At 39.5% G+C, this 14833-nt stretch overlaps 1 protein-coding gene across 1 annotated transcript; it reads left to right on the top strand.

Moving 5' to 3' along the window:
- The first annotated feature begins 9598 nt into the window (after positions 1-9598).
- On the top strand, positions 9599-12568 carry LOC139533327 (SLAM family member 8-like). The gene is made up of 4 exons (XM_071331382.1): positions 9599-9958; positions 11484-11786; positions 12037-12315; positions 12489-12568. The coding sequence occupies exons 1-4, from the start codon at positions 9886-9888 to the stop codon at positions 12566-12568; spliced, it is 735 nt and encodes a 244-aa protein (XP_071187483.1). The 5' UTR covers positions 9599-9885.
- Positions 12569-14833: the final 2265 nt, after the last annotated feature.

Below are 14833 nucleotides of genomic sequence, written 5' to 3'. Positions count from 1 at the left end.
GACTGTCATCTGATGAGGTTTTTTCTTGGTTAGTGGCTATCAATATCTTTATTTGGCCGAATTGGTGATAGCTACTGGTGGAGAGAAAAAATGGTGGACAAAGAAAAATGGTGTCTTTTGCTAACGTGGTTAGCTAATAGATTTACATATTGTGTCTTCCCTGTAAAACATTTTAAAAATCAGAAATGATTGCTGGATTCACAAGAAGTGGATCTTTCATCTGCTATCTTGGACTTGTGATTGAATGATATTTAGATGCTACTATTTACTTGTGACGCTATGCTAGCTATGCTATTCAGCTTTTTTACTGGTGGGGGGTGGGGGGTGCTCCCTGATCCGGGTTTCTGACTCGGTAGAAGTTAAACTCACAGACATAATTATAACAGTTTTAGAAACTTTAGATTGTTTTCTATCCAAATCTACCAATTATATGCTTATCCTAGCTTCTGGGCCTGAGCAACAGGCAGTTTACTTTGGGCACGCTTTTCATCCGGACGTAAAATTACTGCCCCCTACCCAAGAGAGGTTATTGCAGACAGAGAAGAGCTACAATTTCTTAATCATAGCCTCAATTTTGTCCAGCACATTGAATATAGTTATGGAGATTCCCTGTAATCCTAGATTCAGATCTTTCAGGCGAGAAAAAACATCACCCAGATAGGCCAGTCGTGTGAGAAACTCGTCATCATGCAAGCTGTCAGACAAGGGAAAACTATGGTCAGTTAAGAAAACTTTAAGCTTGTCTTTCAATTAAAAATAACGTGTCAATACTTTGCAACTTGATAACCGGTGCACTTCTGAATGTTGTGAGAGCTTTACATGGTTGCTGCCCATATCATTACATAGTGCAGAAATACACAACATTTCAGGTGCCTTGCATTAACAAAGTTATCCATTTTCGTTGTAGTGTCCAAAACATCTGTCAAGCTGTCAGGCATTCCCTTTGTAGCAAGAGCCTCTCGGTGGATGCTGCAGTGTACCCAGGTGACGTCGGTGACAACTGCTTGCACGCGCATTACCACTCCCCTATGTCTTCCTGTCATGGCTTTTGCGCCATCAGTACAGATACCAACACATCTTGACCCCCAACGTCCGTTTGATGTCACAAAGCCGTCCAGTACTTTAACTTCTTGGAACTATAGGGGGTGCTGTTTCGCATTAGCATTTTTTGGTCTCCAAATTAAACTGCCTCGTGCTCAATTCTTGATCGTACAATATGCATATTATTGTTATTATTGGATAGAAAACAGTCTCTAGTTTCTATAGCCGTTGGAATTTTGTCTCTGAGTGGTACAGAACTACTTCTACAGCACTTTTCCTGACAGGGAGTCAGATTTCAGAAATTTTGACCCCTGATCTGGGGTCGGTTTTAAGGTGCCTGTAAATGCTATGGAGAAACCGACACTGCCTACGTCTTCCTCTGGGTGTCAGTACGTCATGACGCTTTGAATGGAGTCGATTGCGCAATCAGAGCCACTATAAAACAACAAAACGTGGAAGTACCGTTCTTTCCCTTCGTGCGTCTTACGCAAGATGGACATCGGACTTGCCTCCTTCCAAATGGTTGTTTAGCCAGCAATATTTCTCCGGTCATGTTTTTACTCGTTATAGTTGTTAAAAACATCATAATGTAGTTAATTTGAACCGTTTTATAGCAATTTATATCCGTTTAGTGCGATTTTGAGGAATTTCTTTGTCGTGCACTTTGAAGCTTTGGGCACGTTTCGGGGTCTCGGTCGATGTTAGTGGACATTTCGAAGGACAGAGGACATCTATCGACCAAAAGAAGATTAGACCCAAGAAAGGATACATTGCCCAAGAATCTGATGGAAAATCACCTCATAGTAAGAAATATTTAAGATGATAAATCGTTGTTCTGTCGAAATATTTTAAACGCATTTTCCGCCATTTTGTTTGTTATAGCTTCTCTTGGCGAACGCTGTATAAGAAAGTAAGGATAATTTTAGAAATGTAAATCAGCGATTGCATTAAGAACTAATTTGTCTTTCGATTCCTGTCAACCCTGTATTTTTTAGTCAAGTATATGATTAGCTTTCGATTAAACTAGATCACTCTGAAAGATGACGTCCGACATTTTGAGGCTTGATTTGCTACTATTTTCATGTATAACCACGTTTTTTTATGGCTAAATATGCACATTTTCGAACAAACTCTATATGTATGTTGTAAAATGATGTTACAGGAGTGTCATCGGAAGAATTCTGAGAAGGTTAGTGAAAAAATTAATATATTTTGGCGATGATTACGTTATAGCTCTCTTTGGCTTGAATCGATGCTCTGGTAACGTTTGCACATGTGGTATGCTAACTTATCGATTTATTGTGTTTTCGCTGTAAAACGCTTAGAAAATCTGAAATATTGTCTGAAATCACAAGATCTGTGTGTTTCCATTGCTATGCTTTGTCTATTTTTATGAAATGTTTTATGATGAGTAAATTGGTCATACACGTTGCTCTCTGTAGTAATTCTAGTCGAGTTGTGATGGTCGGTGCAATTGTAAACTGTGATTTCTACCTGAAATATGCACTTTTTTCTAACAAAACCTATCCTATACCATAAATATGTTATCAGACTGTCATCTGATGAGGTTTTTTCTTGGTTTGTGGCTATTTATATCTTTATTTGGCCGAATTAGTGATAGCTACTGATGCAGGAAAAAAATTGTGTAGTTAAAAAAGTGGTGTATTTTGCTAACGTGGTTAGCTAATAGATTTACATATTGTGTCTTCCCTGTAAAACATTTAAAAAAACAGAAATGATGGGTTTATTCACAAGATCTGTATCTTTCATCTGGTGTCTTGGACTTGTGATTTAATGATATTTAGATGCTACTATCTACTTGTGAAGCTATGCTAGCTATGCTAATCAGTGTGTGGGGGGGGTGGGGGGTGATCCCGGACCCGGGGTAGAGGCTCGTGAAAGGTTAAAAATATCCCCTCCTGTTGTCCTGGTTTCCAGTGTTTTGCAGAAGAGGATGTCTTCCTTAACTTCTCTGCGCTACGGATCCCTTTTACGGGATCACTTTCCTAAACAACCACTAGAATTGCAGGGCGCCAAATGCATAAATATTACTAAAAATATTTATAATCATGCAATCACAAGTGAAATATACAAAAACACAGCTTAGCTTGTTGTCAATCCACCTATCGTGTCAGATATTGAAAATATATTTTACAGCGAAAGAAATCCAAGCTTTTGTGAGTGTAGCTTTCAATGCTACAACAGCTAGCTCCAAATTAGCATGGTCACGAAAGTCATAAGAGCAATAAAATGAATCGCTTACCTTAGATAATCTTCGGATGTTTCCACTCACGAGAATCCCAGTTACACAACAAATCTTCTTTTTTTTCGATAAATATTACTTTTATCACAAAAAAACGCCATTTGGGTTGCGCGTTATGTTCAGAAAACTACAGCCTCGTTCCGGTCCTGAAAGGAAGAAGAAAATTCCCAAACATATCAGATAAAAAAATATTACAAAAAATATTTCTAATCATGCAATCACAAGTGAAATATACCAAAACACAGCTTAGCTTGTTGTTAACCTCTAACGAGCCTCTACCCCGGGTCCGGGATCACCCCCCACCCCCCCACACACTGATTAGCATAGCTAGCATAGCTTCACAAGTAGATAGTAGCATCTAAATATCATTAAATCACAAGTCCAAGACACCAGATGAAAGATACAGATCTTGTGAATAAAGCCACCATTTCAGATTTTTAAAATGTTTTACAGGGAAGACAAAATATGTAAATCTATTAGCTAAACACGTTAGCAAAATACACCACTTTTCTAACTCCATCAGTTTCCTACTACTTCAGGTGCTATCACCAATTCGGCTAAACTAAGATATTGATAGCCACTAACCAAGAAAAAACCTCTTCAGATGACAGTCTGATAACATATTTATGGTATAGGATAGGTTTTGTTAGAAAAAAGTGCATATTTCAGGTAGAAATCACAGTTTACAATTGCACCGACCATCACAAGACGACTAGAATTACTATAGAGAGCAACGTGTATGACCAATTTACTCATCATAAAACATTTCATAAAAATAGACAAAGCATAGCAATGGAAAGACACAGTTCTTGTGATTTCAGACCATATTTCAGATTTTCTAAGCGTTTTTCAGCGAAAACACAATAAATCGATAAGTTAGCATACCACATGTGCAAACGTTACCAGAGCATCGATTCAAGCCAAAGAGAGCGATAACGTAATCATCGCCAAAATATATTAATTTTTTCACTAACCTTCTCAGAATTCTTCCGATGACACTCCTGTAACATCATTTTACAACATACATATACAGTTTGTTCGAAAATGTGCATATTTAGCCATACAAAACCGTGGTTATACAATGGAAATAGTCACAACTCAAGCATCAAAATGAGGGACGTCAGCTTTCAGAGTGATCTAGTTTAATCGAAAGCTAATCATATACTTGACTAAAAAATACAGGGTTGACAGGAATCGAAAGACAAATTAGTTCTTAATGCAACCGCTGACTTACATTTTTAAAATTATCCTTACTTTTCAATACAGGGTTCGCCAAGTGAAGCTATACCAAACAAAATGGCGAAATATGCGTTTAAAATATTTCGACAAAACAACGATTTATCATATTAAATATTGCTTACTTTGAGCTGTTCTTCCATCAGATTCTTGGGCAATGTATCCTTTCTATGTTATAAACTTCTTTTGGTCGATAGATGTCCTCTGTCCTTCGAAATGTCCACTAACAACGACCGAGACCCCGAAACGTTCCCAAAGCTTAAAAGTGCACGACAAAGAAATTCCTCAGAATCGCACTAAACGGATATAAATTGCTATAAAACGGTTCAAATTAACTACATTATGATGTTTTTAACAACTATAACGAGTAAAAACATGACCAGACAAATATTACTGGTTAAACAACGATTTGGAATGAGGCAAGTCCGATGTCCATCCTGCTTGTGACGCGCGAAGAAAAGAGAGTGCTACCCCCACGTTTTGTGGTTTTATAGTGGCTGTGATTGTGCAATCGACTCCATTCAAAACGTGATGACGTACAGACACCCAGAGGAAGACGTAGGCAGTGTCGGTTTCTTCATAGCATTCACTGTCGCCTTAAAAACAGACTCCAGATCAGGGGTAAAAATTTCTGAAATCTGACCCCTGTCATGAAAAGTGCTGTAGATATAGTTCTGTACCACTCAGAGACAAAATTCCAACGGCTATAGAAACTAGAAAGTGTTTTCTATCCAATAATAACAATAATATGCATATTGTACGATCAAGAATTTAGCACGAGGCAGTTTAATTTGGAGACCCAAATATGCTAATGCGGAACAGCACCCCCTATAGTTCCAAGAAGTTAATTGACACCCCATAAACGTAAAAGACATATGCCAGGAGCTGTGCCAGTACCACCACATCTGACTCATCCAGCTGTAACGCATAGATTTCACTGGCTTATATGCAAAGCAGTAATTGATTCAAAACATCTCTTGCCATTTCACTGATGCATTGTGAAACAGTGTTGGTTGTTGAAGGCACTGTCTGTATAGTTTTTGGGGCCTTTTCCCTCAGCATTGTCCCAGCCATATCCTGGCAGGAAGAATTAAGTCCTCCACAATAGTATGGGGCTTGTCTGTCCTCGCCACTCGGTAGCTCAACATATAAGACGCTTCTAGCCCCTTCTTATTAATGTCATCTGTTGCTCTTATACATGTCTTATTACTCGAAAGTCGTCTTAATTCTCGCTCAAAAAACTCCTGTGGTTTATTTTTCAAATTGGCATGTTTTGTTTCTAAATGTCTGCGTAAGAGTGAAGGTTTCATCGAGTTGTGAGATAGTACTTTTGAACATATAACACACTCTGACTGAGGAAAGGCACTACTCCCAATATAAGTGAACCCCAAATCAATGTAATTCTCATCATATTTGCGCCTCTTTGATGGTCCAACGTCCCTATCTGTTGTTCGGTTCTTTCCCGGGTAAGGGGGCAGTAGCTCTTCGGCTGCATCAGATTCACAACTGTCAGTGTCCATGCTAGCTGGTCTATCAACAAATGTAGAATTACTGATGCTAGCATTGAATGTGCCCATGGAAGCAGAACAACTTGTGTCATTGACAGGTGTCGGTTTAGTACTGCTGGTAGTATTAGTACTACCAGTAGAGCTGGTATGTGTCTCTATGGACGCCCCCCCCCCCCCCCCCCCTTCCCCGGGAGGAACTGAGCCCTAGGATAATGCCTCAGGACTACCTGGCCTGATGACTCTTGCCTGTCCCCTGTCCACCTGGTCGTGCTGCTGCTCCAGTTTCAACTGTTCTGCCTGTGGCTATAGAACCCTGACCTGTTCACTACCTTGTCCCGGACCTGCTGTTTTCGACTCTCTCTACCGCACCTGCTGTCTTTACCTCTGAATGCTCGGCTATGAAAAACCAACTGTCATTATTATTTCACCCTGCTGGTCATCTATGAACGTTTGAACATCTTGAAGAACAATCTGGCCTTAATGGCCATGTACTCTTATAATCTCCACCCGGCACAGCCAGAAGAGGACTGAGAGCCTGGTTCCTCTCTTGAGTTTTAGGGTTTATTAGATTGCCTTCAAAATCTCAGCAGGCAGCCCGCTCTCCCGCCTCTCTTTCTCCGCCTCCTCTTCACGCAGATCACGGGGGTCGGGGCCTGTTCCAGAGGGAGCCATATATTCTCCGCCTCGGGCTGGTCAGAGTCGTGAAAGAAGACAAATGATTCTGCTAGTCCGTGGTGAGTAATCGCAGTCCAGATGTCTAGAAGTTATTTTCGATCAAAAGAGACGGTAGCGGCAACATTATGTACAAAATTAGTAAAAAAATAAGTTACAAACAACGCAGATAAGCAAAAAAAAAAACTAGCGGTTGGGGGCACGTAAAACGCCTGCCTTCTGCTCCAGCGCCATTTTTTTTCATGTGACCTATGCTGATGTTGACCTTAAACAGAAGGCCAAAGCCAAGAAGAAGAAAGGTAAGACTGGACATCCCTCCTTCCATATTCCCCCTATCATAACCTCACACCTCTGAACCCATATTGATTAGCTGTATAATATTCTGTATATAACTGTTATATTATTCTGATGTTTTATCCTCACTCCTTACAGAAACAGAAACCCCACCTGAGGCAGATTCAGTCTATTCTCAAGTGAAGCCAGGCACATCCCCAGGTAAGACTAATAGCCATATGCTACTGATATTTAATGTGATACTAATTTGGAACTAATTATCTGATATCAAAGTATAAGCTATCTATTTAAAATATGTCTCTTTGTTTTATTCTTAAGAGTGTGTTTGACTGCATGTCCTAAACAACTTTGTGTGATGATATGTTGCAGGTCCTTGAGGGGGGAAGGGATGGAGGGATGGAGGGATAAAAGGATGGAGGGATGGAAATATGGAGGGGTGGAGTGAGGGAAGGATGAAGGGATGGAAAGATAGGATGGAGGGATGGATGGACGATTGGAAATATTGTGGGATGGAGGGATGGACGGACGGAACAATGGAGAGCGAAGGAGAGATGGCGGGATGGAGGGACACACCATCAGAGGAGGAGCAGAAGGAACACAGGAACATGGATTATGCACGTTCAACGAACACAAGCAAACACACACAAACACACACAATAACATATTGTACATTAAGGATTTTTTTCTTATTTTATTTACCAACAGATATATTATACTTAAGCATGGTTTAATTGTGTTTCACTGTAACAGTTTTTTATTATAATGTTTAATGATGATGGATCTTATCTGCAGCTACAGTAATTGTGTCTGCTTTGTATTGTGTATTCCACATGTTTTTTTGTGTAAGTTTAGTAAAACGTATTATCTTTGATTTATTATATCTGTAATTCAGATGATAGAATAACATATTTGTATATTACAAGAATTATTCACGTTTTCATCTAATTGCCTGTACTTTTACAATATCTTTGCATTTTGCTTTTTTAATAAGACATTTTTTATCCACCAGATGGAATGAGTGCTTTCTTACAGTTAATAGATTTTGTCATCGTCATCAACTTTTCCATAAAACCTAACTTGTTCAAAACTCCTTTCAGCCTAGTATAGATCTCAGGCTCCACAATGTGTGAGTTAAAGGGACAATGTGCTATTTCTACATCCATTTTGGACTTATTTATATCTAACCATTGAATCTTGAATGTAACATTAATGCCCCGTGAGCAAAGTTCAAATGCCATACCCCATCTGAAGACCCATTGAGATTTTCAGAATGACTTTTTGATGAAGATTGTCCCTGAAGAGAACAATTCTTCTCAGTTGTATGATGTCATATACTCTGCAGGAGTTCTGAGGAGCTAGTAACCTACGTATGAATGACTACCTGTTCTCCCATATTACCTGTTCATCCTACAGACAGGTCAAAACGATTAATGACATTAGTGGTGTATTACTCTGACTGCTATTTTCAGTGTCCCTGCATGGTCTGGAAGGTCACTGTTCCAGTTAGGGGGTTTCTGTGTCTATGTGTTAATGTCTATGTTGTCAGACAGACAGCCGGCAGCCAGGTCATTGTCACTGGTTCTGATAAAATAAACCAGGTTGCCACGGAGACAACAAGTCACAGGAAGTGACAACACCACAAGATGTTGCCTGAAACATAGAAGGGGGGCCGTTGTCAGTAACCTGGGACCCACTACCTTCCCAAAAGGTTGGCAGGTGTTTCATGTCCCTCAGTCACACTGACCTATGAGCATGCAGAATAAGTCATGCCAATGTAACAGTGTGATGTTGTTCCCCTAGATTATGCACCAAGTTGCACACAAGGACCAATTCAAATAGGCCAGGTCAAGACGGGATGTTAATAACTTGATAATAAAAAATAATTATTCTGTGTTTTTTTTTATTTAATTACAACTGCATAGCTAATGGTTTTCTTTGGTGTACAAACACTTTTTCATATCCATATTGTACATACATGTGATTGTAAAAGTTTTGTATATTTTGGTTTGGCCCATCACGGGTTGTCTGTATTTCCGTACCTCATTATTGTTCTCTTTTGCCTGACCTTTGGCTAGCAAGGTGCCTGAGAGCTAGGACTGCGCCAAGGGTTAACATAATGTGTGTTGTCTCTTCGTGTGCAGGGCAAATAAAAATAATTCAACTAGCAGACCTTCAGTTGTGGCAGCGTCCTAATTAAAAGTACACAACGCAGAACGAACCACGCTACACAAACACTTCTGCAGGCATATGAAGCCAAGATGAAAATGCCCACAAACTGATTTGATATTTTTGCTCTCTCTAACTCTCTCTCTCTACCCCCCCCCCACCCACCCCCAATCTCTCTCGTTCTGTCTCTGTCTCACTCTCTCTCTCTAACCCCCCCCCCCCACCCCCACTCTCTCTCTTTCATTCTCTTTTGTTCTCTCTCACTCTCTTCCCCCGAGCCCTCTATCTACCACCTTTCTCTTTCTGTGCAACTTTGAGTGGTCTGCTCATAAAGTAACAAGTTACCGGTATCTGTGAAACACCAAGACCACGAACCACACAACCAGTAGCAGCTTGGAAACACATGCTCCACCACCATCAGACTGATCAACACAGTGACAGACCCCAAACACACCCACGCCTCATCTTCTAACTCTCAAGCTGAGTGAAGGGGTATTTTCAGAGAGCAACTATAGAATGTGACCTCCTTTTCAGCTAACAAACAGGAATTATTTTTTAGAACAGCAGCCCTCATCAAAAGGAAGTCTGCTCTTTCTCTACTCTACAATTCCTTCTCTGTGTGTATCAGTTAGTCAACTGCTAGCTACCAGTGACAGTGATAGATAAGGACATACAGACTGAGGAAACAGTCAAATCCTTACAGAGATGTCTGGGGGTCCCTTCTCCTGCTTCTCCAAACAGGGAATACTACTTATCCTATTCTCCAACCTCCACTATGGTAAGTTTTGTAAAAAAATATATATATATATTATCCTGTTCGTGCTTTGAATCTATTGCATGGGCTTTCTTGAATTATAAAGTTAGTAAAACTGTTAGCTTTCTCTAACTTCCTTGTTTGTCTTTGCAACTGTGTGTATTGACTGTAGAATGCCAGTGATTGGTTGGGTATTTAGAATCGTTTGCTTTACTCCTGTTTGATAAAACCTACATAATACCTATATTCAAGAACATATCATGATGAAGTGATTCTGCAGTTTTGAATGAGTGCCAATGGTGTGGTTGGGTCAGCAGCTGTTGCATTGTGTTGGATTCGGGGTGAACTTTGAACATTGAGATATTAAAGACATGATAGATCAGACGCATAGTGTATAAAGGAGTGAAAGAGACTGGGTTTTATCTCAGAAGGTAATGGGTCTCTGTAGAAGGACAGATGGCTTTGGAATGTGTTGGGTGGACGGGAGGAGGTCACAGGATTGCTATTGGGGAAGCAGATTGACATCTGTGGATTAGGCGAAGGAGGGGTTGAGGTCAGGAGGTCACTGAAGGGAGAAAAAATTGATTATTATCCTATTACCCTCTTCCTGTTGAACCATAAGATGTAAGGATTGGAGAGAAGGAGGAGTATATATACTTGTGGAGTATATATACGTGTGATCGAGTATATATACTTGTGATGGTGGGAACATGTCTTTGTCTGACTACAGCTGTGTTGACCCTTTGGGAAGAATTCAACTTGTTTAAGTTTCTCTAGTGTCTAAGAACCTAACAATTGCTTCTAGAACGCAACAGATCTTAACACCCTGTGCCTAATGGCTGTCATTCATTAAATTTAAGGCGATATGGGACTGTATCAAATGATTGTTTTTATTACATAATAAGATACTCTGCAGGACTAGGATAACTGCAGTTATGCCCTAAATTCCACACCTCATTGAGTTGTAACTTATTTTGTCTTAATTCACGACAGCTGTTTTTTCGTGTAAGGGTTTATAATTCATTTCTTCAGACTGACATGTATTTATAATGTCGCCAACGCTGTATATGACACATTTCAGGTGAATAATGAAACATTTAACACAGTGGGAGTTGTACTTGTGAGCTGAGGAGGGGTTATCAGATCCACCCCCACTTCTCTTTTCCTGTCATCTCATCCTGTTCTACTGAATATGGGGGAGGAGTGGACTTTAATGAAGTAAAATAGGACCCACACACTCAGATATGTAAAGATATAAAGCGAAAATATGTAAAGTGTCATGTACAGTATAAATTAAACCTGGAAATTAGCTACTTAAATCTAATCCATTATTATATATTATTGATTAGGTAGGACTTTGCATTGCAGTGTATTATTGTGTAATTATTAAATGTAGGCACACTGTAACAAGTATTACACTGTAACAATGAGTAATTACAGTACTTGCTACATCTTACTTACATGAATAATTACACAGTAATAAGATCATTGTAACATAGTGTCCAACCATTGATTGATGTCAGAATAACGTGTACTTGTGTGTTTTCAGGTGTGGGTGTTCCTCTGATCATCAACAAGAGAGTGGGGGACTCTGTGGAGCTGCTGGCAGGCATAGAGAGGGAACATTTCCAATCCTTGGTGTGGAAGTATATGGAAAAGGTTATTACAGAATTCAACTCAGAAGTTGTATATTCACCTGGATCCCAGTTTGAGGGGAGACTAAAGATGAACACCAAAAACTTCAGTTTAACAGTCAGAGAACTGACACTGCAAGACTCAGGGGATTTTCTACTTACAGGCGATGGGGACAAAGGTCAGATTAACAGTACGACCATCACTCTGAAGGTCCACGGTAGGCTGTTTTCATCTTTTTGCATCCTATTTTGATATCATTCTTATTTTTATACACGACCACAGCTGATGGTCTTTACACTATAACACTGAATTTGGGGTTTTACACTGACCTTACTCACCATGCTTTGTTACATTTCAATCACATTTTCAAGTTTAATCCTCAGTCGTCTTTCTTCTGGTTGTATGGCTATGGTATGATTCATTTAGAAGACTCATTATGAGTCTCTATCTCTCTCCTGGTTGGTCAGAGCCTATATCCAAGGTGGTGATCCAGAAAAACATCAAGCTCTTGGCCAATCACTCCTGTACGGTACGGCTGGTGTGCAACGTGTCCTGCTACCCCAACCTTACCTACACCTGGGAGAGAGACAATGAGATCTACGGGGACGCCCAGCAGATTTACTTCTCTCTCTCACCAGCAGAGAGAAACATCAGTGTAAAGTGCAACGCCTCCAACCTGGTCAGTTGGAAAACTGCCTTTGAGACAGTAAAGTGTAGAAATGACACAACCACCCCAACCACCCCAGGTACCAAGATATCATAATAATCCCTTCCATACACTTTTCAGTGTGCTTATACGCTTATGTTGTCAAATATAATATGTAATGCATGTGATTACATTGGATGTATATGATACAGAGCCATTTAGTGTTTATCATATTGTATAGTCTAATCATGTGTGTTGAACAATATGTGACAGGACTGGCGTGGTATACCATCTATATCGGAGTATCAGTGGGAGGTGCTGTGGTGCTGATTCTTACTGCTGTGGCAGTGTGATACTGCAAGGGTCAAAGTATCACGGGTATGTACAGCTTAGGGGCCTCCACTATATTTAAATTGACATTTCTGTTGGTTCTAGAAGTATTCTTCAGCTGATATGATTTTGGGGGGGGGTTTGCTAGAAATTTGAAAAAGAGTGAGACCCCTCATTAATTCCTGGGAATGTTTGTTGATATCCTGTATGAAATATATCTGATTGGTTGATATTTTGTTCTTATAAAACACAGAAGATCTAACTGACAACACAATATATGCTGATGTTATGATCAACACAAGAAGTAGAGATGTAAGTAATCATTGCCGTTATTATGTATCTGAGTGTGTGAGGCTGTATGTACTGTATTGTAATGGGCTGTATTTTGATTCCAGACTAGATCAAACAGTCAGGTAAACCCAATATCCATCTATGAGACTGTCAGTGATCTGGTTATCCCAAGATTGAACAAGGTAAGACATAAATGGTCATAATGGTAGAATGTCTGTGATTGAATGGAAGACTATGTAGTCTACTTTGAGAATAGTCTATACCTTTCTTGATGCTGAAACAGTTTCTTCTTGATTATCTGTCACATGTAGCCGCAGACTCTGTATGACAAGATCGCATTTGGACGCCCAGAAGGCCCCCCTTGTCCCTACCAGAAAGTACTGTGAGCTGAACAGGATGTGGTCATAGGCTGGGCCTACCATAGAAATAGAACCCTCTGCATCCTCTGCATCTTACACGTGTACATTCTGTAGATAGGCCTAGATGTTACTGCTTAATTTCATCACGATCTACACAATTTGCTTACAATTTGATGATTGTACTCTTCTCCCTTTATTAATTATCATATATATAGTGTATCATCAGGCCTTATGCCTTTCTTTGAGGGCCTAGTTACAATTAGGAGATTCTGAAATGTGTCATAGGCAGTTATAGGTGTTGTGATCAGACAAGCTCATATGTCGAATTTCTAGTTTCTAGATGAAAGAAAATAGTTGTAGATAATCGTATGACATTGATTAGTGAGGTTGATTTATGCCTGTGAATAGAAAGTGTACTCTTTTGCATTAGGATTATGTGCTCGCCAGGCATCGATGAGGTTGTAATCAGAGAGTATATGATGGAGAGTCTTTGTTACATGTGGACTGTAGTTGTTCTTATTTGATTTGTCCGCATGTCCAAAATGACATTCATGTCTGTCTCAATAACCAGATGGAATTCAATTAATTCCCCAAAATATTCCGTTCACAGAATAAGAAATGTTTCTACCTTTTTGCATACGTTGAGTGCCTTGCTTTTAGACTGAATTGTAATTAACAATCACAACTGTACTTGTTAGCGACAGAGGCATGATTGTTGTATTGAATTGTTTTCAGTACTGTAGCCTTCACCTCGTGAATGTCTAAGTGGATATGTTATCTTTAAAATTAAACTCATTATGACAACACATTACATATATCATAAAGCCGCTGAGGGCCTAGTTACACCCTAACACACTGGTCTGAAACTCCTGGTTTAGTCAAATTATGCCGGCTTGCAAAGGGATGTGTCATTTCTATTGGAATCCAGCCAAAGTTAGGATATCCAACTATTTAACATTTCAGTCACATGCAACCTGCATTCAGAATGACTGTTGGGGTAGAGAAGATTGATTATTGAGACTACCTAAATCACATAAACTGGAACAGCCATAACAGTAATGTGTGAAATAAGTCCAACTAGTAACAGATAGGATTAGTTTTGAAAAATGTATGTTATCTATGTTTGTGTAGCATAAGATTACTCAACCAGTCATTGTACAAGCAATACACAGGTTTTGAAACAAACCATTCTGAAAATCAACCTGTGAAGAGATCATGCTGGAATAATGATAATGATGATGATTGGTGTGGTTTTGAGCAAAGAATCATTTTGTATTTTACTCAACAAGCTTGTTCAAATACAACTGACTTCCAGCAGAGTTTGTTGATTTAAGACTCTAACAGATTGGCTCAAATTCTCATCATTTTTAAGTCCACGCAACTTGCATAATAATGCTAATTAAGCAATTGGTTAAGTTTGACTTTTCCAGTGCACAGTGTATGCAATTACAAGGCTGAGGAACTTCACATTAGGTCACCTGTTTGTTATAGTTGAGTGGTCATGGTTTGCTCTCTTCGTCTTTAGCAGTGTGGGTTTGTGAAGGAAGGCGCTGTGTGATGCTGATCAGAGAGAGTCAAATAGAGAAATGGTTGTAGTCATATGCAAAAACCTGCGAAAACCTTGTTGTTGTGCTGATG

The sequence above is a fragment of the Salvelinus alpinus genome, chromosome 11, assembly GCF_045679555.1.
Source record: "Salvelinus alpinus chromosome 11, SLU_Salpinus.1, whole genome shotgun sequence".
NCBI classification, from domain to species: domain Eukaryota; kingdom Metazoa; phylum Chordata; class Actinopteri; order Salmoniformes; family Salmonidae; genus Salvelinus; species Salvelinus alpinus.
Note: the sequence above shows the minus strand (reverse complement) of the source record. Positions and strands in the feature narration are given on the sequence as shown.

Bases quoted from the DNA above. Each gene is read 5' to 3' on its own strand.
- LOC139533327 (XM_071331382.1), top strand. From the start codon at position 9,886: ATGTCTGGGGGTCCCTTCTCCTGCTTCTCCAAACAGGGAATACTACTT. The intron at 9,959-11,483 runs GTAAGTTTTGTA...GTGTGTTTTCAG, and splicing joins ATTCTCCAACCTCCACTATG to GTGTGGGTGTTCCTCTGATC. The intron at 12,316-12,488 runs GTACCAAGATAT...AATATGTGACAG, and splicing joins AACCACCCCAACCACCCCAG to GACTGGCGTGGTATACCATC.